Source organism: Bactrocera dorsalis, chromosome 2 (genome assembly GCF_023373825.1).
Source record: "Bactrocera dorsalis isolate Fly_Bdor chromosome 2, ASM2337382v1, whole genome shotgun sequence".
NCBI classification, from domain to species: Eukaryota; Metazoa; Arthropoda; class Insecta; order Diptera; family Tephritidae; genus Bactrocera; species Bactrocera dorsalis.
The window spans coordinates 50355829-50370296 of NC_064304.1; the positions used below are offsets into that span (position 1 = coordinate 50355829).

The 14468-nt window shown below is 36.8% G+C and overlaps 1 protein-coding gene across 6 annotated transcripts in view; it reads left to right on the forward strand.

Moving 5' to 3' along the window:
• LOC115065727 (Down syndrome cell adhesion molecule-like protein Dscam2) overlaps positions 1-14468 on the forward strand; it is a 138452-nt gene that overhangs the window by 16729 nt on the left and 107255 nt on the right. For all 6 annotated transcript variants that reach the window (XM_049447426.1, XM_049447428.1, XM_049447425.1 and 3 more), the window contains exons 2-3: positions 2691-2871; positions 10170-10419. In XM_049447426.1, the coding sequence (XP_049303383.1) occupies positions 2835-2871; positions 10170-10419 (287 nt within the window). In that variant the 5' untranslated portion in view covers positions 2691-2834. The remainder of the gene's footprint in view (positions 1-2690; positions 2872-10169; positions 10420-14468) is intronic.

The following is a 14468-nucleotide window of genomic DNA, read 5'->3' on the forward strand; positions in this document are numbered from 1 at the left end:
ATGTATATAGATGTATTAAAATATGTCATTATAAAATTGTCTAGTGTCTAGTGTTAATTATAAAGTATGATGCGATTAGTAACTCCCCATCCCCCTATCCTCCCTTTTTGCATTAAAACACGATGAACCGCTTTTTCGTTTATTTTGTAAACATGTTTTTTCAGTTATTTACGGTATAGTAAGATGTGCGTCATCGTCGGATAACGATGCGAGTTTTTTCTCACTATAACACTTAACACATTCATTCAACTTGAAAGCGTTCTTTTCATATTTTAAAAGCGGCAAAGCAAACATTATCATAACACCCGTTAGAGTTACATAAATATAAATATGTACATATTAGAGCGGGTAGATTTTTTTCTTTTTTAATTCGCTATGAAAAAAATGTTCTACGGACTATTTTGAACAACATTGCCTGTGAAACCATGGGACTAAAGCCGGTTTTGAACCAGCGATATTTCCATTAAAACTCTTTTAAGTACATCATTCGCCCCCTGCAAACGAACCCGCTCTAATAGAAACATGTACTACTATATACATACATACATACTTATGTATGTGGTACACATAGGTAAAGACACGTATTTCCAGTGAGGTTTTATTTATTCATTTTTGTGCTTTTGTGAGTATGCGTGTTTGTAGCTTAGCGCGCAATCGTGATACCCATTTAGCCTTTGAGTTGTAAATCTGTCGTCCTTTCGGACCTGAAAGTTCACGTCCATCAAAAGTCACATGAATTCATTCTATCTATGCTTGTGTTTTAGTACATACTATGTGTGTATGTGTTTAATTGAGATTTTCAAATGATTTGTTTACATTTTGAGCTTTTGTTGAAATTTCGCCTTCAGCGATTTTTCACAGAGGACATGTGTATGTAACAAAAGGCGCTTGTTCTCCATCCACCTACACGCATCCAGTTGTAGTGCGCCTATAAGCAAACTATATCTCACTCGGCTGCTTATTTGCGTAAATTTTAATGAGCTCGTATTTTTCTAACAATCGTTAGTGTTGCTGTTGTTATTCATACCTATGTATGTACATTGTTATTGCTTGCGTTTTTCATATTGCTCTTGCCCTCTTTCGCTGTTTCGTTCTCTCTTATGGCCTTCGTAGACACTGTTTTTATTTAAAGCGGCTTCAAATGGTGCTCAACTCGTTTCGATTGTGTGGATATGTGCACAACCTGTGCAGCGGACTTTTCTGCTCTTTGTGTGGCTACAATCGGCATAACTTATTATTATGATTCGAACGACAAAACTTATTGAGCATCCTGGTGCTTCTGCAGCGTGTTAGTGAGAGTTGGTGTGCCTTCGCGTTTTGTTTTCCTCCAATTGTCTGTCAACAAATTTGACAGTCTTTTAGCCATTTAAACGTTTCACTTATGTACATTATTACTCGTGTTATTACTTTTTCCTCGTCTTTGTACGACTTTTGTTGACAACTTCCTCCGTTGAAAGGACTCGGAGGTTAAAGTTGATATTTTGAATGTGTGCTATTTAGAGATTATATGTATGTATGTGCATCGAAATAAGTAATTAGGTAATCAAAGAGAAATTGTTAATGTGTTTATTTATTTAGTTGAATTTTTGTACATCCCACATCCCCGATGGCTTACTATTTTCCAATCAAAAATAAATTTGCTATGGAATTCATTTCAATGTACACAAAATTATATTGTAGGTTTTTATCAGAAGTCAAACTTTGCCAACATATATCGGGTTGTTATTTCAATTCCAACAGTAGTCTAGAAGTTACTTCGGTTTGTTAATTTACTTAGAAAATTACACACATAATTTTGTTGCCCTGGATAATTATGATATTTTCAAATGCCCTGATAACGTCGAATTTCTTGGAAAGGATTCAGAGTGAATGATAATCGAAGAAGACTTTATTTTTTGGGCACGGCAGGTCACTTTTTTTCTGGTTACGGCTCACCTTTGCCATGATATTCGGCCGATTGATCGTCTGTTTTTGGGTTGTAAACATAGATCTAAGGCTCATCGTCAGTTATACTACGCTTCATGACATCCTAATAGTCTGATAGCATTGTTTCAAAACGTTAACGCAACGCTTTTTTTCGAAAAAATTTAGCGACTTTGCAACCAATCCTTTCGATATTCAAACAATGCAAATAAGATATTTGCCTCTTAATCGTCGATTCTCAAGCGCCAATTCCTTTATTTTATTGACATGTTAACTATCAGCTGGATTTTCTTTGAATAATTTATATTAATCAAAATCACTTGTTCATGACAAAAAAATGATCACAAAAGGCCTTTTCCAACATTCCGAACACCAAAAAATTTATTCCGAACTTGAATAATTTCACTCATCGTAAAAATCGCCGAATTTTCGGATAATCCAAAATCGATCTTACATACATACATATAACTAGGACAGCAAAACCACTGTAAAAGAGTGCAAGTATTACAATAGAACAAGGAGCGTGCAGTCCGCCTTTACTTTAGGGCACAGAAAGAAGTTGATCAGAACAATAAATACAATATTACATAAAGTCTAAACTTCCCACTTATAAATTTGGGAACAGCAGTAATTTTTCAAAATATGTACTTATCATATTATATTTGTATACATATATATATGTATATATACATGTATATTCGCATATATTCGCATTTTAACAACAAAAGTCATATGACAACCAAATGTAAATTTATTTTTTTTTTCAGCACTCTACGAAATTACAGAAAATGCCGTATAATTGAAAGCAAAACTGCAATAAAAGACAAAAGTTAACCAAAGAACGGTCTGAGTTCTAACCGCTGCAGACAAACAGTAAATTAAAGGAGGCGAACAAATTCATTTGGACAAGGATGGGCGTGCTGCTGCAAACAGTATATAAGGCAAAAAGTAAGTTAGATGTCAAGAAAATATATAATATGCTATAATAAACATGATATGTAAGTGTGTATATGAAATACTCTTGTTCCTTATTTCACATACCCATCAGTGAAAAGAGCTGCTTTAAGCGACTTTATAAATGGTTTAACATGCTTGTCAAACTAGTCAGTTGACTGTTTTCTCCCAAAATATCGATTTTGCGTTTCGATGTTCCATGAAATGTGTACTCACACTTTCCAGTCAGAAAAGACCAGTTCAAAACTAAGACTAAGTTCTGGTGCAACTTTACATTTTTTTTACTTTTGCAACTTGCTAGAATCAAAGCCATGGAATACACCTATAAGTTATTTATACACGGTTTGTCCGGAAAGTAATGGGACTGAGTCGATTTAAACAAACGTATTGAACCAAACGTTACAATTCTTTAAAAAATTTCAAAATAGGCTCCTTCTGCGTCGATCCAGAGCGATTGACAAGCATTGAAAGCATCACGGAAGGTATTCTCCGGAATAGCCTTGAGAACCGAGGTGCATGCTGGTTCTGGGTTCAAAACTTTGAGCACACGAATCGGTGTTTGTCGAAGTCGCAGGTCTCCCAGCACGGTCTGCATCAGCGACCTCTTCCCGGCCCTCCAAAAAGGCTTGGTGCCACTGAAACACACCACTTCTTGCTAAAGCAACATCTGGGTAAGCCTGCTTGACCATATCAAACGTCTCTGTCGTAGATTTACCGAGTTTATCGCATATCTCTGCTCTAACGTAGGCTTCATTTCGGCTCGAATCATTTATAGAAACACGTCGCGCGAAAATGTTCGTCCTGACTCTCCAGGTGATTGGAAACTACCACTCGATCGTTAGCTAGGAATGCCCTCTACCTGTCATGGCAGTAGAAAATCTATTTATCGTATTACTTTCCGGACAAACCCTGTACATATAATCATTCACTGACTGACATGTTCTACATAAGGTTGGTTAGACAAAAGAAGATCTTTGTACACTTGCCAATACCAAATACTATTAACATGCCACGTACTAATCAAATGCTCCCTTGTCTTTGTGTTACGAATGGGTTGAACCGGGTCAATACTTTCTTGAGCCCCTATATACGTAATATAAAGATTTTCGAACTTATGGGTTACTTTATACCGTATATATCAGCCAATATTTTTCTCATAACAGTGTATCTTTGTGTTTAAAATAGCTAAAATGGGCAAAAACTGGACCTAGCTCCTATATAACTAATATCAGGATTTTCGAAATAGATTAAATAGTTCAATACTTGTTTTAAATACAATATATATTAAAGTGTATACAGAAAAAGGTACATTCACAAAGGCTGTAATTAATCCCTTCAGAATTGGTATAAGTCTGGTCATTTTCAGACTAGTTGGTTTTCATTTAAGAAATACTAGATTTAAAGCTCGCACATTTACAAAAAATACATACGTGCATTTTATGCATGTGAGTTCGTTTGAATATACTCCAAATATATTTATCCATGTCAGGCAACGTACATCTGCCTATCAAGCCTGTTGTTGTAACGGCGGTTTCACAACGCACTTGTTGACGTTAATAACAACTTGAGCTCAATTTCATATTACGGAGACCCCCAAACAATTCACAGATACACATCCTGCCATACAAGTATAAGCTCTTCTCTATGAGCAAAAGACAGGCGCGTGGGCGAAGGGAAAACAGCAAAAACAAGGATTGCGAAATTTTTGTGGCTGCCACATGCATTATCTGCAGACAGCTGCTCGAGGAAATGCAAGTTGGTATCGTCTGTCTGTGGGGTTGCATATGTTTCAGTCATACGTTTGCCTACCAGTACACAGGGTACTTGAGTCAAACTTGAAGTGGCACTAATTTTTGTGTTAACTCGTACTTGAGTAGCGGCCTTATGTGGAATGGAATGCATGTCTGTGGCACGATGCAAAAATATACATTACCGAAAATATAACAACGGTAGCTTCCAAATGCAACAAAGTATAAATGCGGTTTCTAAAATAAAATGGAAAATAATTGCTTAAATTTGTTCATGCATAAGTGCAATATGAACTATAGTGACAACAACTGGTTGCCAATTGTCAAGTGGAAATTCTTTAATAATTTTACTTTAGCTCCGTTTTTGTACTATTTACGAAAATATGAAGGACGCTGCTTAAGCATACTCTCAAGCAAGTATGGCTCTTCATTGAAATAATGTATTTTGACAGTGTATAACGGCAGAGCGATAATGAACTATGTTTAAGCTGAGGTTCAGTCAAACACATAATATACAAGGTGCGTTCCAAAGTAAACAGGAAAAAAACAGAACAAATGGTTTTTTTGGGCAAAATCAATTTATTTTATTCAAAATAATCTCTTTCTGCTGCAATACAGTTTTTTGCACGGTCCAAAAGCATGTCGAACGAGTGTTTTAGCTCGTTGGCCGGTATGGCCGCCAGTATGCCGATGCAAGACTTTTGAATGGCCTCTACGTCTGCATAACGTTTTCCCTTCATCGGCAAATGCATTTTTTGGAAAATAGAGAAGTCGCACGGTGCCATATCAGGTGAATACGGGGAGTAGTTAATGGTCACAATGTGATTTTTGGTCAAATAATCGGTCACAACGATGTCTTTCGAATGTTGGATTGTGGGCAATTTTTGGTCGTCAGTCAATTTGTGCGGAACAAACCGCGCACACTCCTTTCGTAAGCCCAAATGTTAGGTCAAAATGCTATAAATCGATGTCTTAGAGATGTTCAATTCCATTTCCATGAATTTCAATACTGATTTCGGCTGATTTTTGAAGAATTCACGAACAGTTTCGATGGAATTTCCCATGAGCACGGATATTAATCATTTATGTCCTCACTACCACTCTGAAAACGTTGAAACCACTCGTGCACTCTGCTACGGGATAGGCAATCATCGCAATAAACATTTTGCATCAATTGAGATGTTTCAGTAAAAGTTTTACCAAATTTAAAACAAAATTTAATGTTGGCTCTTTATTCGAAGCTCATTTTCACACCGATAACACAAACATACTGACACTTAAAATGCAATAACCAATCATCCAATGATATGTCATGAAATTCTCACTGGACAATAGATAAAGACAGCAGATTCTAACGCACCAGTCGACATATAGATGGCGCGACCAGGAGGCGCTAGATTCAAAAAGTCCTATTTACTTTGGAATGCACCTTTTATATGTAGAAGTAAAAGATTTGAAGGTAGAAAACATAGCATTAAATAATTATTCATACTAAGTTTTGTGGAAAGTCTTATGGTTAGATATGACCGCGCCTGTAAAGGGTAAAGAATTTTTAAAATTTCAGCTGTTTAAAAACCAAAATTTAAACATAACATTACACAAAATGAATACAAATAGCTTCAATTTAAAAAAAAAAAAACAATATTTGTTTATAAGAGGATACCCTTTGTTTATAAAAAAGTCGAAAATATACAACGTATAGTATCTTATTGAAAAGCTAAAAAAAATTTTAAAAAATAAGCCGGATAGTTAGTTTTATAACTAAACACTATTTTTCGTAAACACAAACGGTTAATAGTACTTTTGAAGTTGAAATTTTTAAAATAATAACTCCAAAATGTTTCATATTGGGTTGAAATAAAAAAAACCGTGTCCTATATTTTGCCTCAAAGAACCAAAACAATGTTTTCAATGTCAATTTTGAATGAAATGACCGATATATAACGTCATTAATAAGAACGACGTGAAGTTAATATGAAATAAAAAGTCCATTTTGGTCAAGATGGGATCTGCTTTTTATGCAAATAATTTTATGATTTCTAGTTGATCAAAATGTCATACAAATTTTCACCATGGCTTTGTTTGCATATTTCTATTCGTTTATGCTAATTTTCGATGACCCAATGCAGAATTTCGGCTATAGTGCGCTAAATATGGTATTCGAGCTCCTTGAGCATTGCAGAGTGATTGGCATAAGCTTTTGATTTAACATATTCTCAGCGAAAATAATGTAGACGCGTTAATTCGCATGATCTTGGCGCCCATTTGACTGGGCAATTTCTCGAAATTAACGATGTCAATCTTTTATGACCCACGTGACATAACCACAGCTATGTTAACAATACGATAACTCATTAACAAGTTACGCCAGAAACATTAAAATTTAAGTAAATGCGTGTATTCGATTTGTATAAAAATCTTATCGATTAAATTCCAGTAACTTCTTTTTTATTGGCGTAGACGCCGCTTTTCACTGCTTGGCGCCAATTGGAGACTTCAAGTGTACCCAGGTCCTTCTCCACCGGGTCTTTCCAACGAAGTCGAGGTATTCCTCTTCCTCTGCTGCTTCCCCCGGCGGGTTCTTCAAATGACGTGACCTAGCCAGCGTAGCTGCTGTCTCTTAATTCGCTGAACTATGTCAATGCCGTCGTCTAACCCATACAACTTTTTGTTTTGTCGACTGCGACGTGGGTGGCTAGTCGCGAGTACGACGACTGTTTGTTCGATGACAGGAGATATTTCGTCGTGCCCTCATTCATTACCTGACCCATTTGCTTCGCTTTCTTATTCAGTTTGGCATTCCCTATTTACATTGAGATAAGTCACATACACTAAAGTGAAAAGTGTTTCAATGGCTCAATATAAGTATTCTGCTCGTTTTAGAAAAAAATTTGTTCATGATTCTAAGAAGGAAGAATCGGTTATGACTATTGTAAAACAAGTTTGAAATAAATCTTATTGTTGTTTCCCGAACATTAAGCCGATTTCGCACATTAGGCTCGTAAGTTACAGTGCATACAGGTTAAAGTCGCGGAAAACAACCGAGCAAGATAATAAAACAGTCAGTCGGGCAATAAAAGATAATCTTTTTACATCTGCAACATTCATTCCATACAGCATCAGCATTGTGATTTGTTTTATTTTCCGACGAATCGAAATTTAATATACAAGGTTCAGAGGGGTTGAAGCTGGTACGCCACATTATACTATAGGCGCGGTGAGACGCGATGGAAGCAGTTTATTGGTACAGGGTTGTAACTCAGGTGGATCTAAGTCCCACAGAAGACCTATGGGAAATTGTACATCGTAAACTTAGACGTGAAAATTGTACCAATAAGGACGCTTTATTCATGCAAGTAAAAAAAAGCATAACAAAACATTTTCGGCCACACAATAAATAAATAATTTTAAGGGATATGCATTGAAAAATAAGCTAACGCCTTTTCGGCATCGTCGGATGGTTAGTGTTACAGATGGGCCACTGCCACGACCACAAAACACCATTAAACGAAAACCTATTTGTCCAAATTAGCTTAGGACGAGTTCCTTAAACGCCTCTTCCGACACTATAAAAATGGGTGAACACACGAGATGGTAACAGAAATTCTTCTCACATTCCTATGTCACAGTGTGAAAATGGGCGAAATCGGTCTACAATCACGTTTACCATATATAACGGGTGATTTTTTTGAGGTTAGGATTTTCATGCATTAGTATTTGACAGATCACGTAGGATTTCAGACATGGTGTCAAAGAGAAAGATGCTCAGTATGCTTTGACATTTCATCATGAATAGACTTACTAACGAGCAACGCTTGCAAATCATTGAATTTTATTACCAAAATCAGTGTTCGGTTCGAAATGTGTTTCGCGCTTTACGTCCGACAAATTTTGTTCAGCGATGAGGCTCATTTCTGGTTGAATGGCTACGTAAATAAGCAAAATTGCCGCATTTGGGGTGAAGAGCAACCAGAAGCCGTTCAAGAACTGCCCATGCATCCCGAAAAATGCACTGTTTGGTGTGGTTTGTACGCTGGTGGAATCATTGGACCGTATTTTTTCAAAGATGCTGTTGGACGCAACGTTACGGTGAATGGCGATCGCTATCGTTCGATGCTAACAAACTTTTTGTTGCCAAAAATGGAAGAACTGAACTTGGTTGACATGTGGTTTCAACAAGATGGCGCTACATGCCACACAGCTCGCGATTCTATGGCCATTTTGAGGGAAAACTTCGGACAACAATTCATCTCAAGAAATGGACCCGTAAGTTGGCCACCAAGATCATGCGATTTAACGCCTTTAGACTATTTTTTGTGGGGCTACGTCAAGTCTAAAGTCTACAGAAATAAGCCAGCAACTATTCCAGCTTTGGAAGACAACATTTCCGAAGAAATTCGGGCTATTCCGGCCGAAATGCTCAAAAAGTTGCCCAAAATTGGACTTTCCGAATGGACCACCTAAGACGCAGCCGCGGTCAACATTTAAATGAAATTATCTTTAAAAAGTAAATGTCATGAACCAATCTAACGTTTCAAATAAAGAACCGATGAGATTTTGCAAATTTTATGCGTTTTTTTTTAAAAAAAAGTTATCAAGCTCTTAAAAAATCACCCTATACATAGAAACATATGTTTAAATTCCATTTGATTTCCTTTCCAGTGTACAAATCAAGAACCAATCAATATTTCGGAATAGAACTTTGCAAGAATAGAATTATTAAAGCTATATTAGCTGTATTTATACCGCAAATGTCGGTATCATGAGTAATGCTTTCTTGACAATGGTATGTCTGAAGGGTTGAAGTGCATCAATACTTTCCTTAGCGCCCATATACTTAATACAACGATTTTCGAAAGTCTTCATACCGCATATATCGCTCAATATTTGACCTACATCAATGAAAATGAGAGATATGTTTTGCTGATACCAGTGTGCCTTAAATGGATAAAATTGGGCGAAAACTTAACCAACCATATAACAAACATATGTACGTATAATATCCCAGTGTCCTTACTCCATTTGATTGGTGATGGTATGTGAGGTACCCTAATGAATCCCAGGGAACATTTTATGAGTATGTGGTACGTTAATAGTATTTAGTATTGGTAATATAGATAAATTCGGGTTGATACTCCCAACTCCCATTTACTACATATGTAAAATGATTTTCGGTTTTCTAATACACCTTATGTCGAACATGTCACTAAGTGTATGAGTTATATTATTGCTTGGATTTCGATAATCTGGTTAACGGTTTTCTTCTTAAGGTATTTCCTTGGTTTTGATTCTTGCAAGTTGCAAGAGTTTAGGCCTCCCTTACATTTTTTTAATAAGTTAATTTGTTTAATTCTTATTAATATATTAATCACAATGATTGTCCTAATTATAATAATACAAAATTGTATTTTAATGCTGACAAGGTAGATTCTGCGCTTTTCATTTGTCACAAAATTGCATGTGTATATAAGATTATGTGCAACTTATTTACATGTTTACACGCTTATCCATCGCAGTTGTTGTAATAGTTTTGTTTTATTCCAGGTACCACGCCCAGGTCTTCGGTGTTACTACCATTGCTGGCAGTACTAATGGTCATGCTGCCGACGCCACCAGTCGCCAAAGCCACAAGCGGCTTACGTGTGCCCACTTTCATACAGGAACCGCCGGCGCGTCTGCTCTTCAGCAATGACACTGGCACTCAGATCAGCTGCACGGCGCATGGTAATCCGCCGCCAGTAGTTTCGTGGGTGCTTAAGGATGGCACGATGGCGACGCAGGTGCCCGGACTCAGGTTAGTTAGAAAAAGAGGATTTCTATGGTTCAAGAGCGGATTAACTCGATTAAGGATCACATTGTTGCGGCTTCCTTAAATGAAAGTAAAGAGCTGGTGAGAGTGTAAAGCAATTGAGAGTTAGGGAACAGAGAACGGCAATTCATTTCCTCAGTGTAAGGGGGTTTTTGCTTTTGGGTTACTGCAAAGTTTTGTGGAAAGTGCTGTCATCAAAGTGGTTAAAGAATCCTTGTAAACTTCAATGCTTCAACTTTATGCGAGTATTAGCCTGCTTTGTATGTTGTAGTACTTTTCATTTTTTTGTTTTGCTGTTGTCACTTGGTTCTTGTGCCTTTTGTTTCATAATTAAAATATATCAAATGATATTGTTGCAGTTGGCGGTAACGTTCCGGATGCTATTTATTGGCAGAGCTTATGTATGGTTTTTAATTAGCTTTGGAAAACTTTTTTGCCACTTTGGCAAACTGCATAACCACACACAGTCATGGGTACAAAAGTGCTGGCAGTTATAAATACTAGTAATAACTTCTTTCTCCCTTGTGCATACTATGCGTAGGTATCTGTAAAAGGTCCATCGTTAGGATAAATCTACATATAAATATATATGTACGTGAATTAATTCGAGTTGGACTCTCCTTTCACATAGTTGTAGCTCTTACGCCTTTTAGCTTAAATCCATTTGAGAAATATACATCGTTTGTATATACATACATATGTATGTAGATTGAACCGTTGCAACTGGAATTTGCCTTATGTTGGGGGATCCTCTTTCTTACCATGTTTGGTTTTATTAGCAGGACTATTTAAATCGCATTGAATTCAAGAGTGTGAAGTTAGGTAAAATAAAGTAGCAATCCAGTCCAATAATCGCGGATCTGAAAATGGACGCAGAAATTGGAACCGAATTGGAATTAAAACCATAACCACTTGCAGCTACATTTCATGAAGCTTCTGAAGAATAAAACCCATATTTAAGACTGCTTTATTTCAACTTAGATGCAAAATAATTATAAACACTATTAAAACTCCTTTTAAAAGACCCTGTTTCCATACACACAATTATAAATACATATATATGCACTTTTACACTTGTTGCGTGTTGCAAGTTAGTGTTGCTTGGACTCCAAATGCTTGGGCAACAAAGCAGTAATAGTCATAGTCATAACGGGTGATTTTTTTGAGGTTAGGATTTTCATGCATTAGTATTTGACAGATCACGTGGGATTTCAGACATGGTGTCAAAGAGAAAGATGCTCAGTATGCTTTGACATTTCATCATGAATAGACTTACTAACGAGCAACGCTTGCAAATCATTGAATTTTATTACCAAAATCAGTGTTCGGTTCGAAATGTGTTTCGCGCGCGTGTTTTGTTCAGCGATGAGGCTCATTTCTGGTTGAATGGCTACGTAAATAAGCAAAATTGCCGCATTTGGGGTGAAGAGCAACCAGAAGCCGTTCAAGAACTGCCCATGCATCCCGAAAAATGCACTGTTTGGTGTGGTTTGTACGCTGGTGGAATCATTGGACCGTATTTTTTCAAAGATGCTGTTGGACGCAACGTTACGGTGAATGGCGATCGCTATCGTTCGATGCTAACAAACTTTTTGTTGCCAAAAATGGAAGAACTGAACTTGGTTGACATGTGGTTTCAACAAGATGGCGCTACATGCCACACAGCTCGCGATTCTATGGCCATTTTGAGGGAAAACTTCGGACAACAATTCATCTCAAGAAATGGACCCGTAAGTTGGCCACCAAGATCATGCGATTTAACGCCTTTAGACTATTTTTTGTGGGGCTACGTCAAGTCTAAAGTCTACAGAAATAAGCCAGCAACTATTCCAGCTTTGGAAGACAACATTTCCGAAGAAATTCGGGCTATTCCGGCCGAAATGCTCGAAAAAGTTGCCCAAAATTGGACTTTCCGAATGGACCACCTAAGACGCAGCCGCGGTCAACATTTAAATGAAATTATCTTCAAAAAGTAAATGTCATGAACCAATCTAACGTTTCAAATAAAGAACCGATGAGATTTTGCAAATTTTATGCGTTTTTTTTTTTTAAAAGTTATCAAGCTCTTAAAAAATCACCCTTTATTTAGAATTGTTGTTGTTATTTTTTTGTGGTGCGATTGCGACACTTCAATAGTACAGTTGTTAGCTAGTACAGCGGTTTGTATGAATAGTGTTTTGCGGTTGTTCTCAACGCATTTCACCACATACCGTTTGGTTGATACTCCTACTACTGGTGCTTGGCGGCCAACAAGTTGCAACAACTGCCGGTAGCCACGTTGCCACATTGCCGTCTCGTTGCTTTATCGCCTTTGCTGTTGTACCAAACTTTTTGCCGTCACCACTGTAGCATTAGTTTTAAATATGTTTATGTATGCGAGTGCATACATACTTACTTTGGCCACTATGAGTAGCACGCAACAAGTTTTATGCTTAACCTGCCACAAGTACGCTTTGCATAATTTTTATTGTGTAAACACGATTTTGTTGTCATTAGGTTTGCAACAGTGGCTATTGCCACTTCTGCCGTCACTTTTCTGGTCCCCTTCAAAACTTTCAATGACTTCCTCTCCCCACCTCTTCCAACAGTTGGAAGACACATTGTCTCCTCCTAGTCGAACATTCCATGCGTACATACAAGTATGTTGGGCGTATAAATATGCTTATTCATATATTTGTATTAGCTGTTTACGTTGTGGGTGTGGTTGTTGGCATGAACGTGCTGGTGGTCAGACTACTGCCTCAATAACAATGTGGTTTCTTTGTTTTTCCACTTTAAACATGTGTTAACATCCGTGCCTACATTCGCATTGCCTCTAAATATACTATATACATACATTAGGTTGGTCCATAAAAACACTTTGAATTATTTCCTTATATAGCGTGAAAATATCGTCCAAAAAACGATCACAACTAAGGAAGGGCTAAGTTTGGGTGCAACCGAACATTTTATACTCTTGAAACTTGTCAGGAATAAAGCCACGGAAATATCTTAAGGTGTAAAATATCAACTAGAGTTTCGGAATACAAGCAATTTTCGGAATAAGATAGATTAACAAAAATAATTATATGTATGGAATTTGAAAATGAATTACTCATAATTTCAATTTAAAATATTTTTGATATTAAACTATAGTATATCCAATGTTATACATTCAGTTAATTTAGACGAAAGTTTGAAGATTAGGTATATGGAGATAGTATTGACACGATTTTATCTATGTTTTACCAATACTACATTCAGTTGAAAGATAGTATGTAAAATGCTCCCAAAGTTTCATCAAGGTTCCCCACATACAATCGACAATCATATGGAGTAAAGTCAGTCAGATGTTCAAAAATCCTGATATTAGTTTATATGGGAGCTACGCCAAGGACGCGCCCAATTCTATTAATTTTAAGCACAAAGGTACACTGTTATGATTAAAATACGAAATCTCACATATTCGCGGTATAAAGTCAACCGGAAGTTTGAAAATCTTTAAATTAGTAATTTGACTGAGTAGGGTTATAATCACTGTCGATAGACGATCTTATAGTATTTATCTTGAGCAAATTAGGGTCTTCTAGCTTGAACGGTTTGAGAGATAAGTTCATTAAACCTATTATAGGGCGGGTCCACGCCCATTTTTTCAAAATCTTTAGCCCACAAATACCAAATTATAGTTCTGTATCTTAATTTATTGCTTTTAAGTTACAGCTTGCATGGACGGATGGATGGACAGACAGACAGTCATCTGAATGTCAACACGTTTGACTATACCGATTATTAGGGTATTGCATGTTGATGGTATGTAGTAAAAATTCTATGAAAATTCCATACAGTCTTACTTAAAAGGCCGAAAATCTCGAGAAGTATTAATGATGGCGATTTTGACCTCGGACCTTTTTTGTAGCAAATAAAACTTCCTACAAGTTTGTCATGTACATATTTTCTATAGTTGTTGTCATTTACGAGATATATACAAGGTGCGTTCCAAAGTAAACAGGACTTTTTAAATCTAACGCCCCCTGGTCGCGCCATCTATATGTCGA